The 16,984-nt window shown below is 35.3% G+C and overlaps 1 protein-coding gene and 1 long non-coding RNA gene across 5 annotated transcripts; one reads left to right on the top strand and one right to left on the bottom strand.

Moving 5' to 3' along the window:
* Positions 1-8,090: 8,090 nt before the first annotated feature.
* Positions 8,091-12,981, bottom strand: LOC112750500 (CRS2-associated factor 2, mitochondrial). 4 transcript variants are annotated; one of them, XM_072216623.1, is made up of 7 exons: positions 12,504-12,981; positions 11,298-11,406; positions 10,568-11,118; positions 9,475-9,602; positions 9,175-9,400; positions 8,666-8,793; positions 8,091-8,572 (listed from the first exon to the last, which is right to left on the bottom strand). In XM_072216623.1, the coding sequence occupies exons 3-7, from the start codon at positions 11,058-11,060 to the stop codon at positions 8,459-8,461; spliced, it is 1,089 nt and encodes a 362-aa protein (XP_072072724.1). In that variant the 5' UTR covers positions 11,061-11,118; positions 11,298-11,406; positions 12,504-12,981; the 3' UTR covers positions 8,091-8,458. The 4 variants fall into 4 exon arrangements, with proteins under 4 accessions (XP_072072724.1, XP_072072722.1, XP_025655037.1 ...); XM_072216621.1 differs by having other exon boundaries at positions 10,568-11,147; positions 12,504-12,980; XM_025799252.3 differs by lacking the exon at positions 11,298-11,406.
* A 1,755-nt stretch (positions 12,982-14,736) lies between these two features.
* Positions 14,737-15,697, top strand: LOC112750501 (uncharacterized). Its single transcript, XR_003175864.2, has 3 exons — positions 14,737-15,151; positions 15,233-15,268; positions 15,353-15,697. It is a non-coding gene; the product is annotated as an uncharacterized lncRNA (long non-coding RNA).
* Positions 15,698-16,984: the final 1,287 nt, after the last annotated feature.

The raw sequence follows: 16,984 nt of genomic DNA on the forward strand, positions 1-16,984 counted from the left end.
ACATTTAACATCCATTTGAAACATTTTGAAACCCTTATGGGCAGCATAGGCAAGAAGCAACCTAATTGCTTCAATTCTAGCTACCGGAGCAAAAGACTCATCAAAATCTATACCCTCTTCTTGATCGTAACCTTGGGCCACTAATCTAGCCTTGTTACGAACAACTTGTCCATCCTCACCAAGTTTATTTTTAAATACCCATTTAGTACCCGTAACTTTCTTACCATCCGGATGGGATACTAGTGTCCAAACCTCACTCTTGTCGAATTGAGCAAGCTCTTCTTGCATGGCTTTGACCCATGATGGATCTTCAAGGGCTTGTTTGACATTGTTGGGCTCCATTTGTGAAAAGAGAGCGAAATTGCTAGGTTCGATTTGCCTTTTGGTGGAGGATCTTGTAGTTACACCTTGAGAGGGATCACCAATGATGAAGTCATGAGGATAACCCCTCATGGACTTCCATTCTCTAGGCTTTCGGACAGGTGTTGAGCTTTGATGAACTTCTGGTGGTCTCACTGTTTCAGTTTCTCGTGCTTGCTCAGGAGACAAAACGGAGATGTCTCCTCGAATCTGACGAGACAAAACCGGGCTGACAGATTCTTCAGTTTGCACATATTTGGGATTTTCTTTACTTGTTCCAGCCTCTTCACAATCTGAATCATTATCCTTTACAATACTGGGAAATAAGTTAGAATCACAAAAAGTAACATGTATGGATTTCTCTATGGTTCTATGCTCTTTGAGATAAACTCTATAGGCCTTGCTTGTGGTGGAATATCCAACAAATATTCCTTCATAAGATTTTGGATCAAACTTTCCAAGGTTTTCTTTATTGTTAAGTACAAAGCATTTGCATCCAAAAACATGAAAGTACTTAAGATTTGGAGGGGTTCCTTTCCATAACTCATAAGGGGTTTTCTTTAACCCTTTTCTAATGATTGTCCTATTCAAAATATAACAAGCTGTATTCACAGCTTCAGCCCATAAAAATTTAGGAATCTCATTCTCACAAAGTATAGCCCTAGTCATTTCTTGAAGGCTTCTATTCCTTCTTTCAACCACCCCATTTTGTTGGGGGGTTCTAAGGCATGAAAAGTTATGAGAAATTCCTAAGTCATCACCGAATTTTTCAAAATCTTGGTTTTCAAATTCTCTTCCGTGATCACTTCTTAAATGAGCAATTTTTAAATCCTTTTCATTTTGAATTTTCTTGCAAAGAGTGGAAAAGGCATGGAAAGCATCATTTTTATGAGCAAGGAAAAGTACCCAACCAAATCTAGAGTAATCATCTACCACCACAAGACCATAGTGTTTAGCTCCTAAGCTTTGAGTTCGTGTTTGTCCAAAAAGATCAATATGTAACATCTCTAATGGCCTTTTGGTTGAGATTCCATCTTTAGGTTTAAAAGAGGATTTTACTTGTTTGCCCAATTGGCAAGCATCACAAGTAAGATCCTTATCAAATTTGATATTTGGAATTCCTCTAACCAGATTTTTCTTAACTAGCTTAGAAATTTGGTACATGCTAGCATGACCCAACTTTCTATGCCAAAGCCATTTTTCAGATTCAAGAGAGGTAAAACATATTACATTTTGTTCTTTTAGGTCCTCAAGGGTTAATCCATACACATTATTGCATCTTTTAGCTTCAAACAAACAAACTTCTTAAAAATAACTTCAAAACCCAAATCACATAATTGACTAACACTAAGTAAATTATGTTTCAAACCATGTACAAGGAGGACATCATTTATACAAGATGAAAAATTTTTACCAACTTTCCCAACAGCCACTATTTTTCCTTTTGCATCATCACCGAAAGTGACAAGTCCTCCATCATATTCATCAAGCTTTATGAAGAAGGTTGTCTTTCCGGTCATATGCCTAGAGCATCCGCTGTCCATATACCACATATTCTCCTTCCGTTTGGATGCTAGGCACACCTACAAAACAAGCTTAAGTGACCTTAGGTATCCAAATCTTCTTGGATCCTTTTACGTTAAACCATCTCCTATGTCCTAAGCCATTGTGATAAAAAATGACTTTATACACCTTTTCACCAATCATTCTTTTACCAAAAAAATATTGAATGGGAAAGTGTCCATGTCGGTTGCATAGTCTACAAAATCTTGGAGTTGGTGTTTTGTTAAAGTAGGTGGGGTCTTGAAATTTTGTATCATTAGAAGATGAAGCAATGTTCTTAAAATGAGATTTTTCTGCAGATTTATAAAAACCCAACCCAGCTTTATCATAAAGAGGTTTTTGACTAGCCAAGATTTGATTAAGATTTTCAGAACTTTGAGTGAACTTGGCCAAGTCTTCCTTAAGTCTTTTAACCTCTTTAAGAAACTCTTCATTTTGTTTAAAACAATCTACATATGCAAGAATGGAATTATCACTTTCACAGCTCTTAATTTGGGCTCTTAACTGCTTATTTTCTTCAACAAGATCACAAGCAGTTTCGGCCTCTCTCACTTTCTCTTTAAGAAAGCTGTTTTCAGCTTTAAGAATGGTGATTTGTTGTTCAAGTTCTTGATTTTTTAGCAGGAAGCATCTTATTTTTTCAGAAAGGTGGTCTATCATAAGATGAAGATCTTCAGTGTTAGGGTTATGAAAGACTACCTGATCAATGTGATCTGCCATGAGACATGGTTGTGACTTGGTCTCGATTTCTTCATCATCATCATCTGAGTCATTTTCCAAGTCTTCCCACGAAGCCATCAGTCCCTTCTTCTTTCCTCTTTTTGGCTTCTCCTCCTTCTTTAACTTGGGACAGTCAGATTTGAAATGCCCCATTTCCTTGCAGTTGTAACAAGTTACTTTGCTAAGGTCTTTCTTCATTCTCCTTGAGCTGCTGCCTTTGCCTTTGAGCTTCATCATTTTCCTGAATTTTTTGGCAAATAACACAAATTCATGTTCAGAGGAGTTATCACTGGATTCTTCATCCATAGGGTTAGTCATAGAAGAAAAAGCAATTCCTTTCTTTTTTGAATCTTTTTTCAAATAGGTGTTTTCAAAAGCAAGAATATTTCCTCTCAAATCATCACATGTCATGGAGTCTAAGCTACTGCTCTCAGAAATAATTAAAGCTTTTGTTTCCCACTCTTTTGTGAGACATCTCAGCACTCTCCTCACAAGCACAGAATCAGGATATGTAATTCCCAGAGCATCTAAGCCAACAATAATGATATTGAATTGTTCAAACAGCTCATCAATAGACTCTCCTTCCTTCATTGCAAACATTTCATACTCTCTGTTCAACATATCTGTCCGAGTCTTCTTTACAATGGTGGTTCCTTCATGAGTGATTTGCAATTTGTCCCAGATTTCTTTTGCCATTGTGCATCGTGATACCCGTCGGTACTCCTCGAAGCTGATAGCACAGTTGAGCAGGTTTACTGCCTTGGCATTTAACTCCACCTTCTTCCTATCTTCCTCGGTCCAGCTTGCTTCTGGTTTGAGAGTGACTACTCCTTCAGCACTTGTGTTAGTTGGAAATTGAGGGCCTTCCAAGATGATCTTCCAGAGTCTGTAGTCTACTGCCTGCACAAATATCTTCATTCTCTCTTTCCAATAGGTATAGTTTTTCCCATTGAAAAGAGGCGGTCTGTTGCTTGACTGCCCTTCTGTAAGATTGTAGGACACCAGATTAGAGCCACTGCTTTCTGCCATTTGGATCTTTTCTCCAAGCTGCAAAGCTTGATCTCTTTGAGACCAAGCTCTGATACCAATTGATGGTTATCAGTGGCTAAGAGAAGGGGGGTTGAATCTTAGCCCCCTTTTTGCTTGATAATACTTGCTGATCTTTGAAACCAACTTAGGTAACTTTTTGTCTTTTTATCTCGTCACTATCCACGAGACTTTTTCTTTTGTCTCGTCCCTAGCCACGAGACTTTTCTTTTTGTCTCGTCACCTGACACGAGATATTTTTAGTTTTTTCTCCTGTGCAGTAGAAACAGAAATGGAGTAGATAGGAGAGAAAATTACACCCAGATATATCCTGGTTCAGCTGTTAAGTGCAGTGCAGCCTACATCCAGACTCCATCACAAACATGATGGAATTTCACTATAATCTTCCTGATTACAATCTGTAAAGTGCTAACCCAATTTACAAGGGGATTCCCACAGAATCATGAAACACAACATAGATGAACAAAGGAACTCTAAGACATCTATGGCTTTTTCTTTTAATTTTGCACTCTCTGCCTTTTTTCGCTCTATGGCTTTTTCATACAAACCTCACTGTTTGCCTTTTTCCATGAGACTCAAGACATGACAAAATTAAACAGAAAAATTACAAAACAGAATACATTGAAGGAGAAGAGAAAACTGTTAGCTCAGGTAGCTCTGAGAATTCTGTGCCTTGCACTCTCAAACTTTCTCCTTGAATCAAACCGTGGCTGTTCTCCCTTTTTATAGAAGAGGGAAGCCTCCACAGTTGAACCAAAAACCCAAGCTCAACTTCTTTTCCTTCACACATAACCGGTTCGGCCACAGAGAGAGAGAAGGTAACTCATGCAAAACCCAACATGCAAATACCTCTAGTTCTTCCTTGGTCATCACTCTTCATCAATCCGAGCGCTCCATCCTTAGCTTGCTCTCCAAGATGGATTTTTGGCCCTTGATGCTTCATGATGATGATGGCTTCATCTGCTCCAATCTCTGCCTCTTTCATCACTTCGCCACTCTAGCTACTTCCTGTGGTGGTTGAGCAGAATCAAAGACAAGCCATGCCTCCAAGAATCTCTTCCTTGCTGGCCGAGATCTTCTTCTACCATTTTTGGTATGAAGAAGCCAAGATCTCATCACCATATCTTACCATTCATGGTTGAAGATCTTAGCCACAGCATACTTTTCTTTTTCTTTTTCGTGCCATCATTTTGATGGTCTTGTAGCGTGCTTCTTTTTCTCTTCGGTGGCTATGCTTAGCTTCCATGGTTTCTCTGTGTTATGACCAAAGGTTAGAAGCAAAAGAGAGAAGAAAGGAAGGTATGAACATTAACTAAAGGATTTAGACAAAATAAATTAAATGTCCACTTCCTTTTTGTTTCTTGGTAGCGTGCCTTTCATTAAAGGCCATCAATCAAATCAATGAAACTTTCTCTCTCATATTTCCCATGCATTTATTAGCTTTACTCAATAAAATTTTGAATTCCACTTCATGATGAGTAAAGAAGTTCCGTTGGAAGCAATGGAACTTTGCTTTCTATGCTTAGTGGATTCGGATCATGCATTGGGTCTTGTAGCATCAATATTAATTTGGGCTTGTAGCAATAATAGCTTCAATTTGGCCCAAATAATATCACAACAATTCAGCCATACTTCTTTGAACATTTTTTGAATCAAAGCTGAATTAGAAATAAAATCACACTTGGGCTTGTAGCAATTATATTTTATTTTCGGCCCAATTATAAAACCTGCAACACAAAATTATTAATTAACATATGTTAGATGAAAATCAAATTAATAATTTTGTAATTAATTATTTTAATAATATTTAGTCATCACAAATATTAATTTAGAATTTTTTAAACTCATCATAAATAAATATAAATAAATTTTGTTTTAATTCAGCATATAATTAACTAGATGCTATCTATAGCACATAATATTATTTGGTGATAATAACATTTAATCATGCAACACAATTAAAATAAATTTAAAAAATCATCCACTAAAAAGAACAAAGACACTAAAGGTAAATTTATTATAGATGTTTTAAAACTATCAGCTCAATTCTCATGTGTTATCATAAAAAAGGAAATTTCTTTTATAAATATATTTTTACCAAGTATAAAACTGTATGAAGTTTGATAGTTCATTCCATTAGTTAATTGGTATCACGTTTTTATTTTTACATTTATAAGTAGCATCATATACATTTTTAATTTGGTCACGTAAGATAATTGGGTACAATAAAAATTTACTAAATATATCTTCACATAGTCCGCGCGAAGCGCGGGTATTTATTCTAGTATAGGTAAAAGCTTTACACCTCTATATACTAGACACTTCTAATATTAATCATATTTAGTAAAATTAAAGCATTGTTCTTTTTTTTTATAAAAAATGTTGGTAACAACTTAAGATAACAAATGTAGAAATAACAAATCAAATTTTATAAAATATTATGTTTAGCTTTTTCTAAATGTATTTATTATCTATTTTGTGGATTATTGTTTTCTGTTTTTATTATTATTGATATGGTTTTTTTTGTTGGTACTGTTGTGAATGTAGTTCTTTTTTCTATTATTTGTGTATATTTTAAGATAGTATCTTTGTGTAGATGGAGCCACGTTAAGTTATATAAAAATATAGGTTAATTAAAAATTAAGTAACTAATTTGAGCAAGAAAAATTATAAATAACTTAGTGTATGCAAAATGATAGATATCGGCTAATTTTTATATTTATAAAAAAAATTCAACATTATAAAAAAGTGACAACCAATCTGGACTCTAATAGAAAGTTGGATTTCTCTTGAAATTTAGTAATTATTTTCGTCTATACCTTGCTTCTTGATATTGGGCGGATATTAATTGAGCAGTTGCGATTCTGAAAATTAATATTTGCCAAATGGAACAATATTTAAAATATAAATTGTGGGAAAAGCTAAATGAGCTAAAGAACATAAATATTGAACTTACCAATGCTCATGAGCAATTCTTGGAGGCATGCTGGCAATTTTGCATAGTAAATTTTGGTGATGGTCATAGATATTAAAAAAATCTTCGACTACATATGAATTACACATGATCAAGCTATAAGCATTTTTTTTTTTTTTTTGGAAAGAAGAATAAAATACAATAAGATCACAAAAATAAAAACTCAATTTCTTTAGAATAGTTATACTATGAATGTAAATGGATATTCCAGAATTAAAGATATATGTATATATATATATATATATATAAGTGTGCACATATTTATGATATTTTTTTGTCATTTGTGACCGTTAAAATAACCATTATAATTAGGCTTGCACATGGATCGGATAATATCCGCATATTCGCGGTAATTATCCGCATCTGATCCGAATTTTGCGGATATTATCCGATCCGCACTATGGTAGGATCGGATTGCGGATTTGGCAGTGATATTTGTGGATCCGATCCGCAAATCCGCATATCCGCACATCTCATATAAATAGCATAGTTTAAGAAAGTAAACCCTAATGTGATATGAATTTTAGTGTGTTATTTTATGAATTTTATGATATCTTGTTTTTAATTTTTGATGTTGTACTTCAACTTAGAATAATTAAAATTAAATCTTGTGTTATTATTTTGTTTTTGTTATTCAAGAGAACTTTTATTGATAATATTTTAGAAGTAAATATGCTTAAACAGGTGAAAAATAAATTTTCTGGATATTTCTTTTTGTAAAAACAGCCAAACAAAATCTTAAAATAGTTTTTTTGAATTATGCGGATATACCCGATATCGGATCCGCAAGTATGTGGATCGAATCGGATTCAGCCTGAAAAAGTGCGAATATCGTATCCGATCCGTGTACAGCCTTAATTATAGTTACCGTTGTAATCTTTCATTACTTAATATATAATTTTGTTATTCTTAATTACATTTAAAACAAATATTACAATTCTTAAATTATCAAAACATATAAAAGATTGTAAAATTTGATTATCCTTATTAATGCCGATAATACCAATTCGTTACAAAATAAATTATAAAAATAGTAATCATTTTTTAATTTTATTTTTAATTATATATGAAAATAAATATAAAAATTAATAAATAATGAGAATACATGAGGGAAAAAAAAAGTAAAAATTTGAGAAGAATTTTAATTAGAGATAAAGAGATTAAAAGGTATTTTAATTAGATAAATTATATTTAAATTGTGTAAATTTGTCAACTGACGTGATATAATAGTAAAAATTAGACGGCTAATAATGCATCTAAAGACCATTTTAATTCTACTTAATATATTACTAATAGATAATATTACATAGACTCTCCCGACTTAATTCTTCATGAGTTGTAAAACAGATAACACACGGAAGAAAATGGAAAATCTTTCTTCCGTGACAATAAGCATTCAAAGCATTTTGCCGGACATTATCCTAAATTGTGAAGAAAATTATATGCATTCATACTACATAAATTGAGCCAAACATAGGCTGACTTATTATTCAACACTCTTGAAAACCCGGGGAACTAATGTGTGTTGACTCAGTTTACAAGATAAGAATGAGTACATATAATACATCAACAAAGCATGTACATGACAACTAATTGCCGAAAAAACAAAACCCATCCCACTACATTTTGCTAGTTTCATAGTAGATCAATGCATAAATTATAAAGTCTATCCGTTCATTTGTATTCCTTTCTTCATGAGAGCACCGTTTTCAACTTTTGCCATGTTGCCCCGAACATGGGTGTCTCCATAGAGTAAAAATGGCTACAGCTTATAATCCTGTCAATATTTACAGATTACACTGCAGACACTACATCGTGGTCCTGAAAAGCAGGTTCTTGGTCTGTTTTTCCTCTCCAGAGGATTATCTGTTCATCCTTGAACAAGATTGGGACACACGGCACCAAATCCTACAATAGCAACATGGTTAAATGACTTCAGGCACATACTCATGTAAGATCTGATTTTCAGCTACACGATGCAAACACTGGATTTTGACATACCCGTAGCTTAACTCCAATCTTTTTGCAGTCACTCATTCCAACATGTCTGCAGTCCAGTCTCACAACCTCCTGAGTCTTGAAAGCTTCTCTCACTCTCTCCACTACATTCACATATACACCATTTCTAGCTGAACATAAAAATTTGAAAATCATAACACGTTAGGATCAGCAACTTCTTCAAACAGGCAAGGACTAAATAGTAGCCATTAGTTTAGCATGTATTTCTATTTCGAATGAGATGCTTTAGAAATTGGAATCAATTCTACAGGCCCAAAATCAATTTGAGATGATGTTTGATTTTCATGAACGATCATCAATTCTTGCCTCTAGATTTGACTTTAAAAGAAGTAAAATCTTTTTACTATCTATCATAATCACTTTTAGACGAACTACCAAACTTAATCACTTCACAATAAAACTAATTCAAACTAAATCAGTTATGCTATCTTCCCAAGAATAATATGAAAACATAACCAAATACAGAGTCTTCAATACCAAAGTTCACTTACTGAGTTTCATCAGGGGGTCTAAGTCCAACCCCTTCTTTCTCATTTCCTTCGTTCTTTCATACGTCAAACCCTCAATGACACTCATCACAAGCCTTGGATATATTGGTGCATAGGGCTTCCACAGCATGAGAGGAATAACAGGGTGGTTCTTGGGATCATAATTTCGACCTCTATACAACAACAAAATATTGATGTTTCGGTAGATGACTTTTCCACCAGACTTGTCCTGTAAATACAGCAATAGTACACAAATTATGAATGAACATTGTAAACTGCAAATTAGACAGCAAGAATGGGGACCTCGAGGTGGAAACAAATTTTATCCATGTCAAGAGTTGGCACACCCAAGCACTTGATTCTGACAGCTTCAGCTTTCTTCCAGTGATTATGGATGTCATCCAGCATGTTGTGTGTGACTCCTCCCTTCCCTACCACCACAACATATACAACATTATCTACTTCCAATTAAAGGTGGTAACTGGTAAGTATTCATCATACATTAGCCCAAAGAGATTTTAGCATGAATGGACTGAGTTTAGACACGATTCACAACAAGGTGCAATGACATTTTGTGCTCCATGCAGCTAACCCTATCTAGTGGGGCAAGCCTTTGTTATTGTATTTAGTAGATGAGTTAATTGAAGATGCATTTCCTTTGGTGCATCAGATTAAAAATGCATCTAGTTTAAATTGACAATCTTACACTAATGATTTTGAAATTCACTTACATAATTATACTATTATACTATAACCTGGTACAAAAATTTACTATAAAGAAAGATCCAGTTGAAACAAAAACGAAAAGAAACTGCAAAATTGCAGTATTTGGCATTTCTCGATCCTTAAGCATTTACACTAGCATTGCAGATAAGCATAAAATAATACATACATGCTTACAGAACAATTGTGTTAGAATTGAAGTCACTAAAGCCAGGAAAGAAAATCACATAAAGTAATTTAACATATATACATGTTTTGCAGTAGAAACAGGTTTGGTTTAGTTCACAAGAGGAGAGGCAAGTAGTCTACTTGCTGGTTTTAGTTGTTTTGGTTCCTAATTGCTGTTAATTCGCTATCTGTTTGTTCCCTTTGAGCTGCACTAGCAGGCATAAGGGCAGTAGTCATAGTCCTAGCTAGTTGATTAGTTAGTTTTAGTTTTGTGAATTTTCTGTTAAAACTGTTAAAACTGGAGAGGAAGAACTCCCTCCACAGTTGGTAGTTCCAACCGTGTATTTCAATAAGGGGTTGTGATTTGCAATCCCTAGTTCATCAATAGAGCCTTATATTAACAATATTGAAATTTGAACCATCACCTCATGTAGACAAACCACTTCTCTTACCACCACTACTACTGGTACAATAACAATAACTAGAGAGATTGCAAAGAGATTACCCAAATTGATTTGCCTTGCACAGTCACTGTGACGGTATCGTTCCACGAGCTCCGCCACCTCATCCTCCGTGAGCGGTTCTCCAAGGACCCGATTCCGCTCCTCTTCTAGCCTCGTCCGGTTCACTTCCTCCTGAACTGGTGCGCACGTCCCAGTCCATTTCCGGTCAAGCCGGCCAGGTCCAAACGGAGAGAACTTCGGTGATTCGCGGAAGCTGATGGGTGTCACGGAAGAGTTGGTTTCTGAGTAAGAGTATCTGAAATCAAATGGAAGCTCTGATTTTAGGGGAAGTTTCGGGGCTGCGATTTTATCAGGATCATTGATGTTCTTTGTTTTCTTTTTCTTCTTGTTTTTCTCATTTACTTTATGATGTGGCTTCCTGGAGGGTGAAAATGGCGGGTCATAAATGTTCTCGTGGATAGAGCGAGTGAGGAAGCGACGGAAAGAGAGATGAAAATGACATGTTTTGAGTGAGAACGGCAGGTGGCTCCACATTTGGTGAAATAGTGTCACTTGAAGGAGGCCTTTGGTCGGTAGACCAAGGTTCTGAAAACTGGACCGGTCATCAAACCGCTTTAGTCACTGATTTAATAGTTTATTGGTCCAACCGGTTCAACCACATCAACCAGAAAAACCGTTTTAGAATAGAATAATAAATAAATTATAAATATGCAAGTATTAAGTTGAGGGTATAGGGTAGTATGAAGTTTTTCCAATGGAGTGGTGAATTACCTCTTTTAGGATTTTCCTTTTTTTATATTAAATGCAAAATTGCCAGATGAAAGCATGATACCAAGCAAGTATAATTCCTCATCAGTACACAAAATGTTAAAAGAAATATCTGACAAGAATAAGAAGAATATCAAATGAATTATCATAAATCCAACTGAAAAATAAACATAGTACTCGCATAAATAAATTTGATAATATTATTAATAACAAAGTTGGTAGTGAACTAGTGCTAGAAAGGCTTCACCAAATGAAGGTGCATACAGGCTTTAAGAGACAATAGACTTGGGTTTGTACAGTAGCATTTTAGACGAGTTGCTTTAAAGACCATTTGGTAAAACTAAGCTTTGAATAGGTACAATACAGGCTTCACCAAATGCTCATAAGTCATAACACACAGAAAGACAGTTTCTCATGACACTAAACCTGCATAGTAAATAATCTCAAAGACAATGATCACCAATACCAGCAAATAAACAATAAATATCTCAAAGACAATGATCACCAATATCCAGCAAATAAACAATAAATACACAACAACAATTTAGCAAATAAACAAGAATAAGACCTAAATAGAAAATCCAACAAATTAAGTCGCAGCAACCTAACAATTTGGCAAATTAAAACAACAGCAGCCCAACAACTTAGCAAATTATTATGTTTGTTCAAGAACAGAAAATCACAACTAAAACAAAAAAAAATTAGAAGTAACAGAAGAACAACAGAACAACAACACAAGAACAATTAGCAAATTAACAAGTTCACAATAACAGTTAAAATTTACCAGAAGAACACTAATGCAAGTGGAATAATCATACTAATATGTTTTCTGCAAAGATGCTATTTGTGCAGCTAAAATTTCCTAATTACTATGATCCAATTATTCTAATTTCACATGCAATCAACTTACTAAGTTTCTAAAAGCTAGAAATTATAAAACCAACAAGAAATATGGTTAAAGCATTTCATCAAACATGGTGAGTGCGGTGAAATTAAAACGAAATAAGAGAATTCAAAGCTTAATTTCAATGTGATAGAGAAGAGAACATAACTATTTTAAGTTTGTAACTTTAATTCAGTCAATGAAAAATTCCAAACCACTACCAAATCAAATAATTACTTATTGTAATAGAAATCAGAAGTTGCAGAGTTTGAAGCAGAGTATTGGTGTTGTGTGAGTATAGGGAACGGCGGGTATAGGTAACTCACGACGGCGACAAAAGAGAGCTGTTCGACGGCTGGGTGGAGCGCGCGGGTTGATCGCAGAGTTTGAAGTAGAGCAACGTGGCTTCCAGACGAATGCGAACTCGAACGGTGAACAGCGAGTGAACGCGAACGGTGAACGCCGAGCGAACGCGAACGGCGAAGAACGCGAACGAAGACGACAGCTGAACGAAGACGCGAACGTGAACGGCAAACAAGCGGCGACGGAAGCGCGGCTGAGCAGACAAAGACGACGGACGCCGAGCTCGAGGAAGCAGCCGCGATCGGTGACAGCGAACAGGGGTTGAAGACTTGGAGCACGAGGGAAGCTAGATGACGGATGGCGAACTTTGAGTGCGACGGATGGCGAACTTTGAGTGCGACGGACGGCGGCAGTATGCCACTCCTTGCGGCGGTGGTGTAGGCTTATAGTGCTAGGGTTTTGTGTGATTTCTCTGAATGAAAGAAAGAAAGGGTGAAAGGGAGAAAGAAACGAAGGAGCTTCCCTTTTTTGTGTAAACCGGCCGGATTTCGGTTCGGTCGACCAGCCGGATTCCGGTTCGATCCGATTGGTCAGTTCTCATCCAGTTCAACAGTTATTTACCGATTTTTATTACTGGTTTTATTACCGGTTTTACATGTTTGACCGAATCGTTAATATTATCGGTTTGCAGTTGAACCAGTCCAACCACCCCCGGTTCAGTTTTCAAAACATTGACATATGCTGGGAGTCAAGGAGTCAGGTGTAGCGGCAAATGGATCCACATATCATAGCTCATATACCCAGCTCTAGTGGTAGACTGGTGGTAAGTTCCTTCAGCAGCAGAAATTAAATTAAATATCAGGTATATGTCCTAAAACAAGAATTTCAGCAAATGTGATTATATCTTTATAGCAGTTGCTTATTTATCCCTTATGATCTACATCTCAAAGATGAACCATCTCCAAAATAAAATAAAATACGAAGAGTAAACAGATATAATTATTTAAGAGTTGTCTAAGAAACAGGTTGAACAATAAGATTAATCATAAAATTATTAGCAAACTTTTAAACATGTGAAGAATATTTGTTCTCATTCTACAACATATTATGTATTAAGTATCGCTGTTGCGTGGAAGTTGATTTCAATTATACATAAACATCCAAATTTTATTAACAGAAAGATTGCTTGACTTGTAAAAAAGTAGAACACAATATAAATAAATTTTAACAGTTAGGACCATACAAAATGAAAAACTGAGAATCCATCCTTACCTAAACCAACAGCATTTCTATCATCAAATTAAAACATAGAAACTGTATACTGAGTACTACACCTTGAAAGTAGCCAATAAAATTAAAGCTGTAAAAGTTGAAATAAAATGCAGAAGCTATCCATTGCTTTGTTCACCTCAAAATTTATATGTAACTACCATCTTTGCCTCAAAAGATTCAATTTTTGACAAAAATAGCCCTTTAAAATAAGAAATTATATTTTGACCCTCCAAAAAATTTCTCAATTTCACAAAATCTACCATCTTTTATTATAAATTGCAAATAATTCATGCATTTGATCCAAATTTTTATTGGTAACATTTAGAAAATTATTTAGAAGGTACATACAAAATCTCAAGAAAAAATTCGATGTCTAGACCCTTTTTTATTTTTTCTAAGCAAGCTTACAAAAAGTTACGTCGAAATCTAATGTCAATAATTCTTTCTCGAATATGTATTACTATAATTGGTGCATTTTATCAAATTGAAATCATCTTTGAAGGGTGAAAATGTCATTTTTTCTTCAAAGAATGTTTTGTCAAAAATTGAATCTTTTGATGACCAAATGGTAGTTTATTCTTCGATAAATTTTCAATAATCTAAAGAATGATCAACAATCCAATGTAACTTGGATATAAAATTAAAATTTGCTCTGCCACTATAAGAAACCCACAAGGTAAGTTATGCCTTTTACTAGTTGATAGCTATAACACCTTGATTCTCCACAGAGTTATTCTCCGAAATTCTGTGATGAAAAATTCGATAAATATCTGAGAATCACCTCATCATAAATTAATAAGGCGGATTTAGGATTGATAAGTGAAAAGAATAGATATGCCGTGAGAGATAAAAGCGTGTCCTAAACTAAAAATCGTACCAAACAAACTCCACCATTTCATAATCAAACCGATTTTTCTTTTATTATAAAGTCACGGTTTTCTTTCTCTTCTTCCGATTCAATCAAACCATGCTTCCTTAATTAAACCAAACCCAAGGAACTCTTATTAAATCCATCTTCCCTTCTCCTCTCACAACCGAACGTGTTTCAAAGTAAATCATGGTCACCGCTTTGTGAAATCAATGATGTGATGTGGTGTTGCAAGGGGAGGAAGCCACGAAGCCTTGCCGCACCAGTTCATCCTTCTCCACCTTCTATACATATATATAGCAGAGTCAAGCCTTTGAATTCCTCTGGAAACCACACGAAGAGAAGAAAGGAAGAAAAAGTGGCGATTGCTTGAGGAAGAGGAGGAGGAAAACGTCAACAAGATCATCATCATCTGCGTACATCACCATCAAGAAGAAAGAGAAGGGCCATCAAGGGTGTTGCTACCCGGAGCCAAAGAAGGAACCCTACCCTTTTCCTTTATGATTTCCTTAGTGTTCTTCTTCTTGTTGGGTAAGACCCAGTAACCTCTGTTCTTTCTTCTTTTTCCCCAATCCAAAAATTCAACTTTTATTGTGCTCCATTTCTTGCTAGACTGACTGAATTTCCCAAGAACTGCCACCTACAAGGGTGAGAACCCTTCTCTTACCCATTCTCTGGCTCGACTAAATGGCCATGAATCCATAACAAAATTCCGATTGTTTTGTATGTTAGGGTTCCTGATTCAAGAAAACAAGAGAGCAAGAATTGTGTTCTTGAGCATCAAAAGAGGTAAGGGGTTAGGTGATTAGATTAGAGATATGTGTAGCTGACAGTTATGATTTTATTGTTGATGATGATTCTATATGAATGTGTGGTAATTGCTACTGGAATTTTTTAGAGGAGTCATAAATTTGATGTTGCAATAGTTTGCTACAATTCTGCTAGTGTATCATGAATTTGTTGAGTAATTATTATTGAGTATAGTGCAGAGTTTGATATTGTGAAGGTGTAATGATATGGTACCGATGGTGTAAATTTTTGGAATATATGAATTGAAGCTCTTGGAGCTGTAATCTATATGAAACAAGAAGAGATGACCTAAACAAATTAGGATCAATGATGTATAATGGTTAGGATTTTAGGGAAGCAAGTTAGTGTTTACAAACTTAAGTACCTATGCTGTAGAAATTCTGTAGAATTTTGGATAGCAACTTAAAATAAAAACTAGGAGTAGTTTAGACGTGATTTTCAATCCAAATTATTTTTCTATCAAATTTGAAGAAGTCAAGATTACTCCATAAAAATTTCAGAGAATTTGACCAAGTGTTTTGGAAGATATAAATTTTTGAAGTTTAGTGCTTGCTGCAGAATTTTTTGATTTTCTGGTTCTGCAGTACCAACTTTCAGCAGCTGTAATTTTTTATTTATTTGGAATTTTGAGTTGTTTTGAAAAGGATTTATAAGATCTATCAGTCTATTTTAAGTGAGTATAAATTTCATGTCCATATCTATTTTGTAGGCTTAATTAAGTCACTTGGAAATTGGATTGCTTGCTGGAAATTCTGAACTGATTTATGAAAACAGGCACCAGTTCCAATTGACAATTAATTAATCAAATGAAGTGATATGAACTTGAAATTTGTGGGCCTCAGAAGTAGATTTTTGCACTATAGGACTAGTTTATCTTATTTCTGTAATTCTTAGGTAGTAAATTAGTATATATAGAACAAGGATCACCCTTGTTCAGAACTTTATGTATTATTTTCGAATTACATTGTTCCTTTGTACATTATGAGTCACTAACCTCCTAAGGTTCAGGTTAGGAGCTCTGCTGATTCTCATGAATTAATAATATCACTATTTTACTTCAGTCTATGCTTGATTCTATTCTAAGATGTATCTTCGTTCTTCATCCTAATGGATTGGGAGTGTAACTTGACCGTCATTCCAATTCCACATGGGTTCTTGCGAGTCCTTGACGGGATAGTACTGAACCACAAGCTTGATTATACATCTCCTAGACGGCTAATCTACGGCTTCGTTAGGGACTTCTCGAGACATCAGTTCAGCCGATGTGCAGGGCGATTAGGGCCTTTGTGGTATAGGCTAGAACCCAAGGAGCAACGTTCTATGATCCGGAAGATCCGACCTTGTATGTGGTGTTTGGAGTAGGATCACCAAAGGAATTGACTGCTAGAGCTTCACCCCTATTCAGATTGGATGACCGCTGACCCGGCGTTTGATTTGAAGAAGAGGAGATTAATGACCGCTGACCCGACGTTAATCATATACAGCTTGCCATAGAATGAATCCATCAGAGAAAAGTTGATCCAGAAGGAAGAAGCATCTCCGAAGCCTCAACCT

The sequence above is a fragment of the Arachis hypogaea genome, chromosome 15 (assembly GCF_003086295.3).
Source record: "Arachis hypogaea cultivar Tifrunner chromosome 15, arahy.Tifrunner.gnm2.J5K5, whole genome shotgun sequence".
Classification (NCBI taxonomy): Eukaryota; Viridiplantae; Streptophyta; class Magnoliopsida; order Fabales; family Fabaceae; genus Arachis; species Arachis hypogaea.

Bases quoted from the DNA above. Each gene is read 5' to 3' on its own strand.
- LOC112750500 (XM_025799252.3), bottom strand. From the start codon at position 11,060: ATGTGGAGCCACCTGCCGTTCTCACTCAAAACATGTCATTTTCATCTC. The intron at 9,401-9,474 runs GTCCCCATTCTT...CTGTATTTACAG, and splicing joins AAATTTGTTTCCACCTCGAG to GACAAGTCTGGTGGAAAAGT. The intron at 8,573-8,665 runs GTATGTCAAAAT...TTGCTATTGTAG, and splicing joins AGATTGGAGTTAAGCTACGG to GATTTGGTGCCGTGTGTCCC.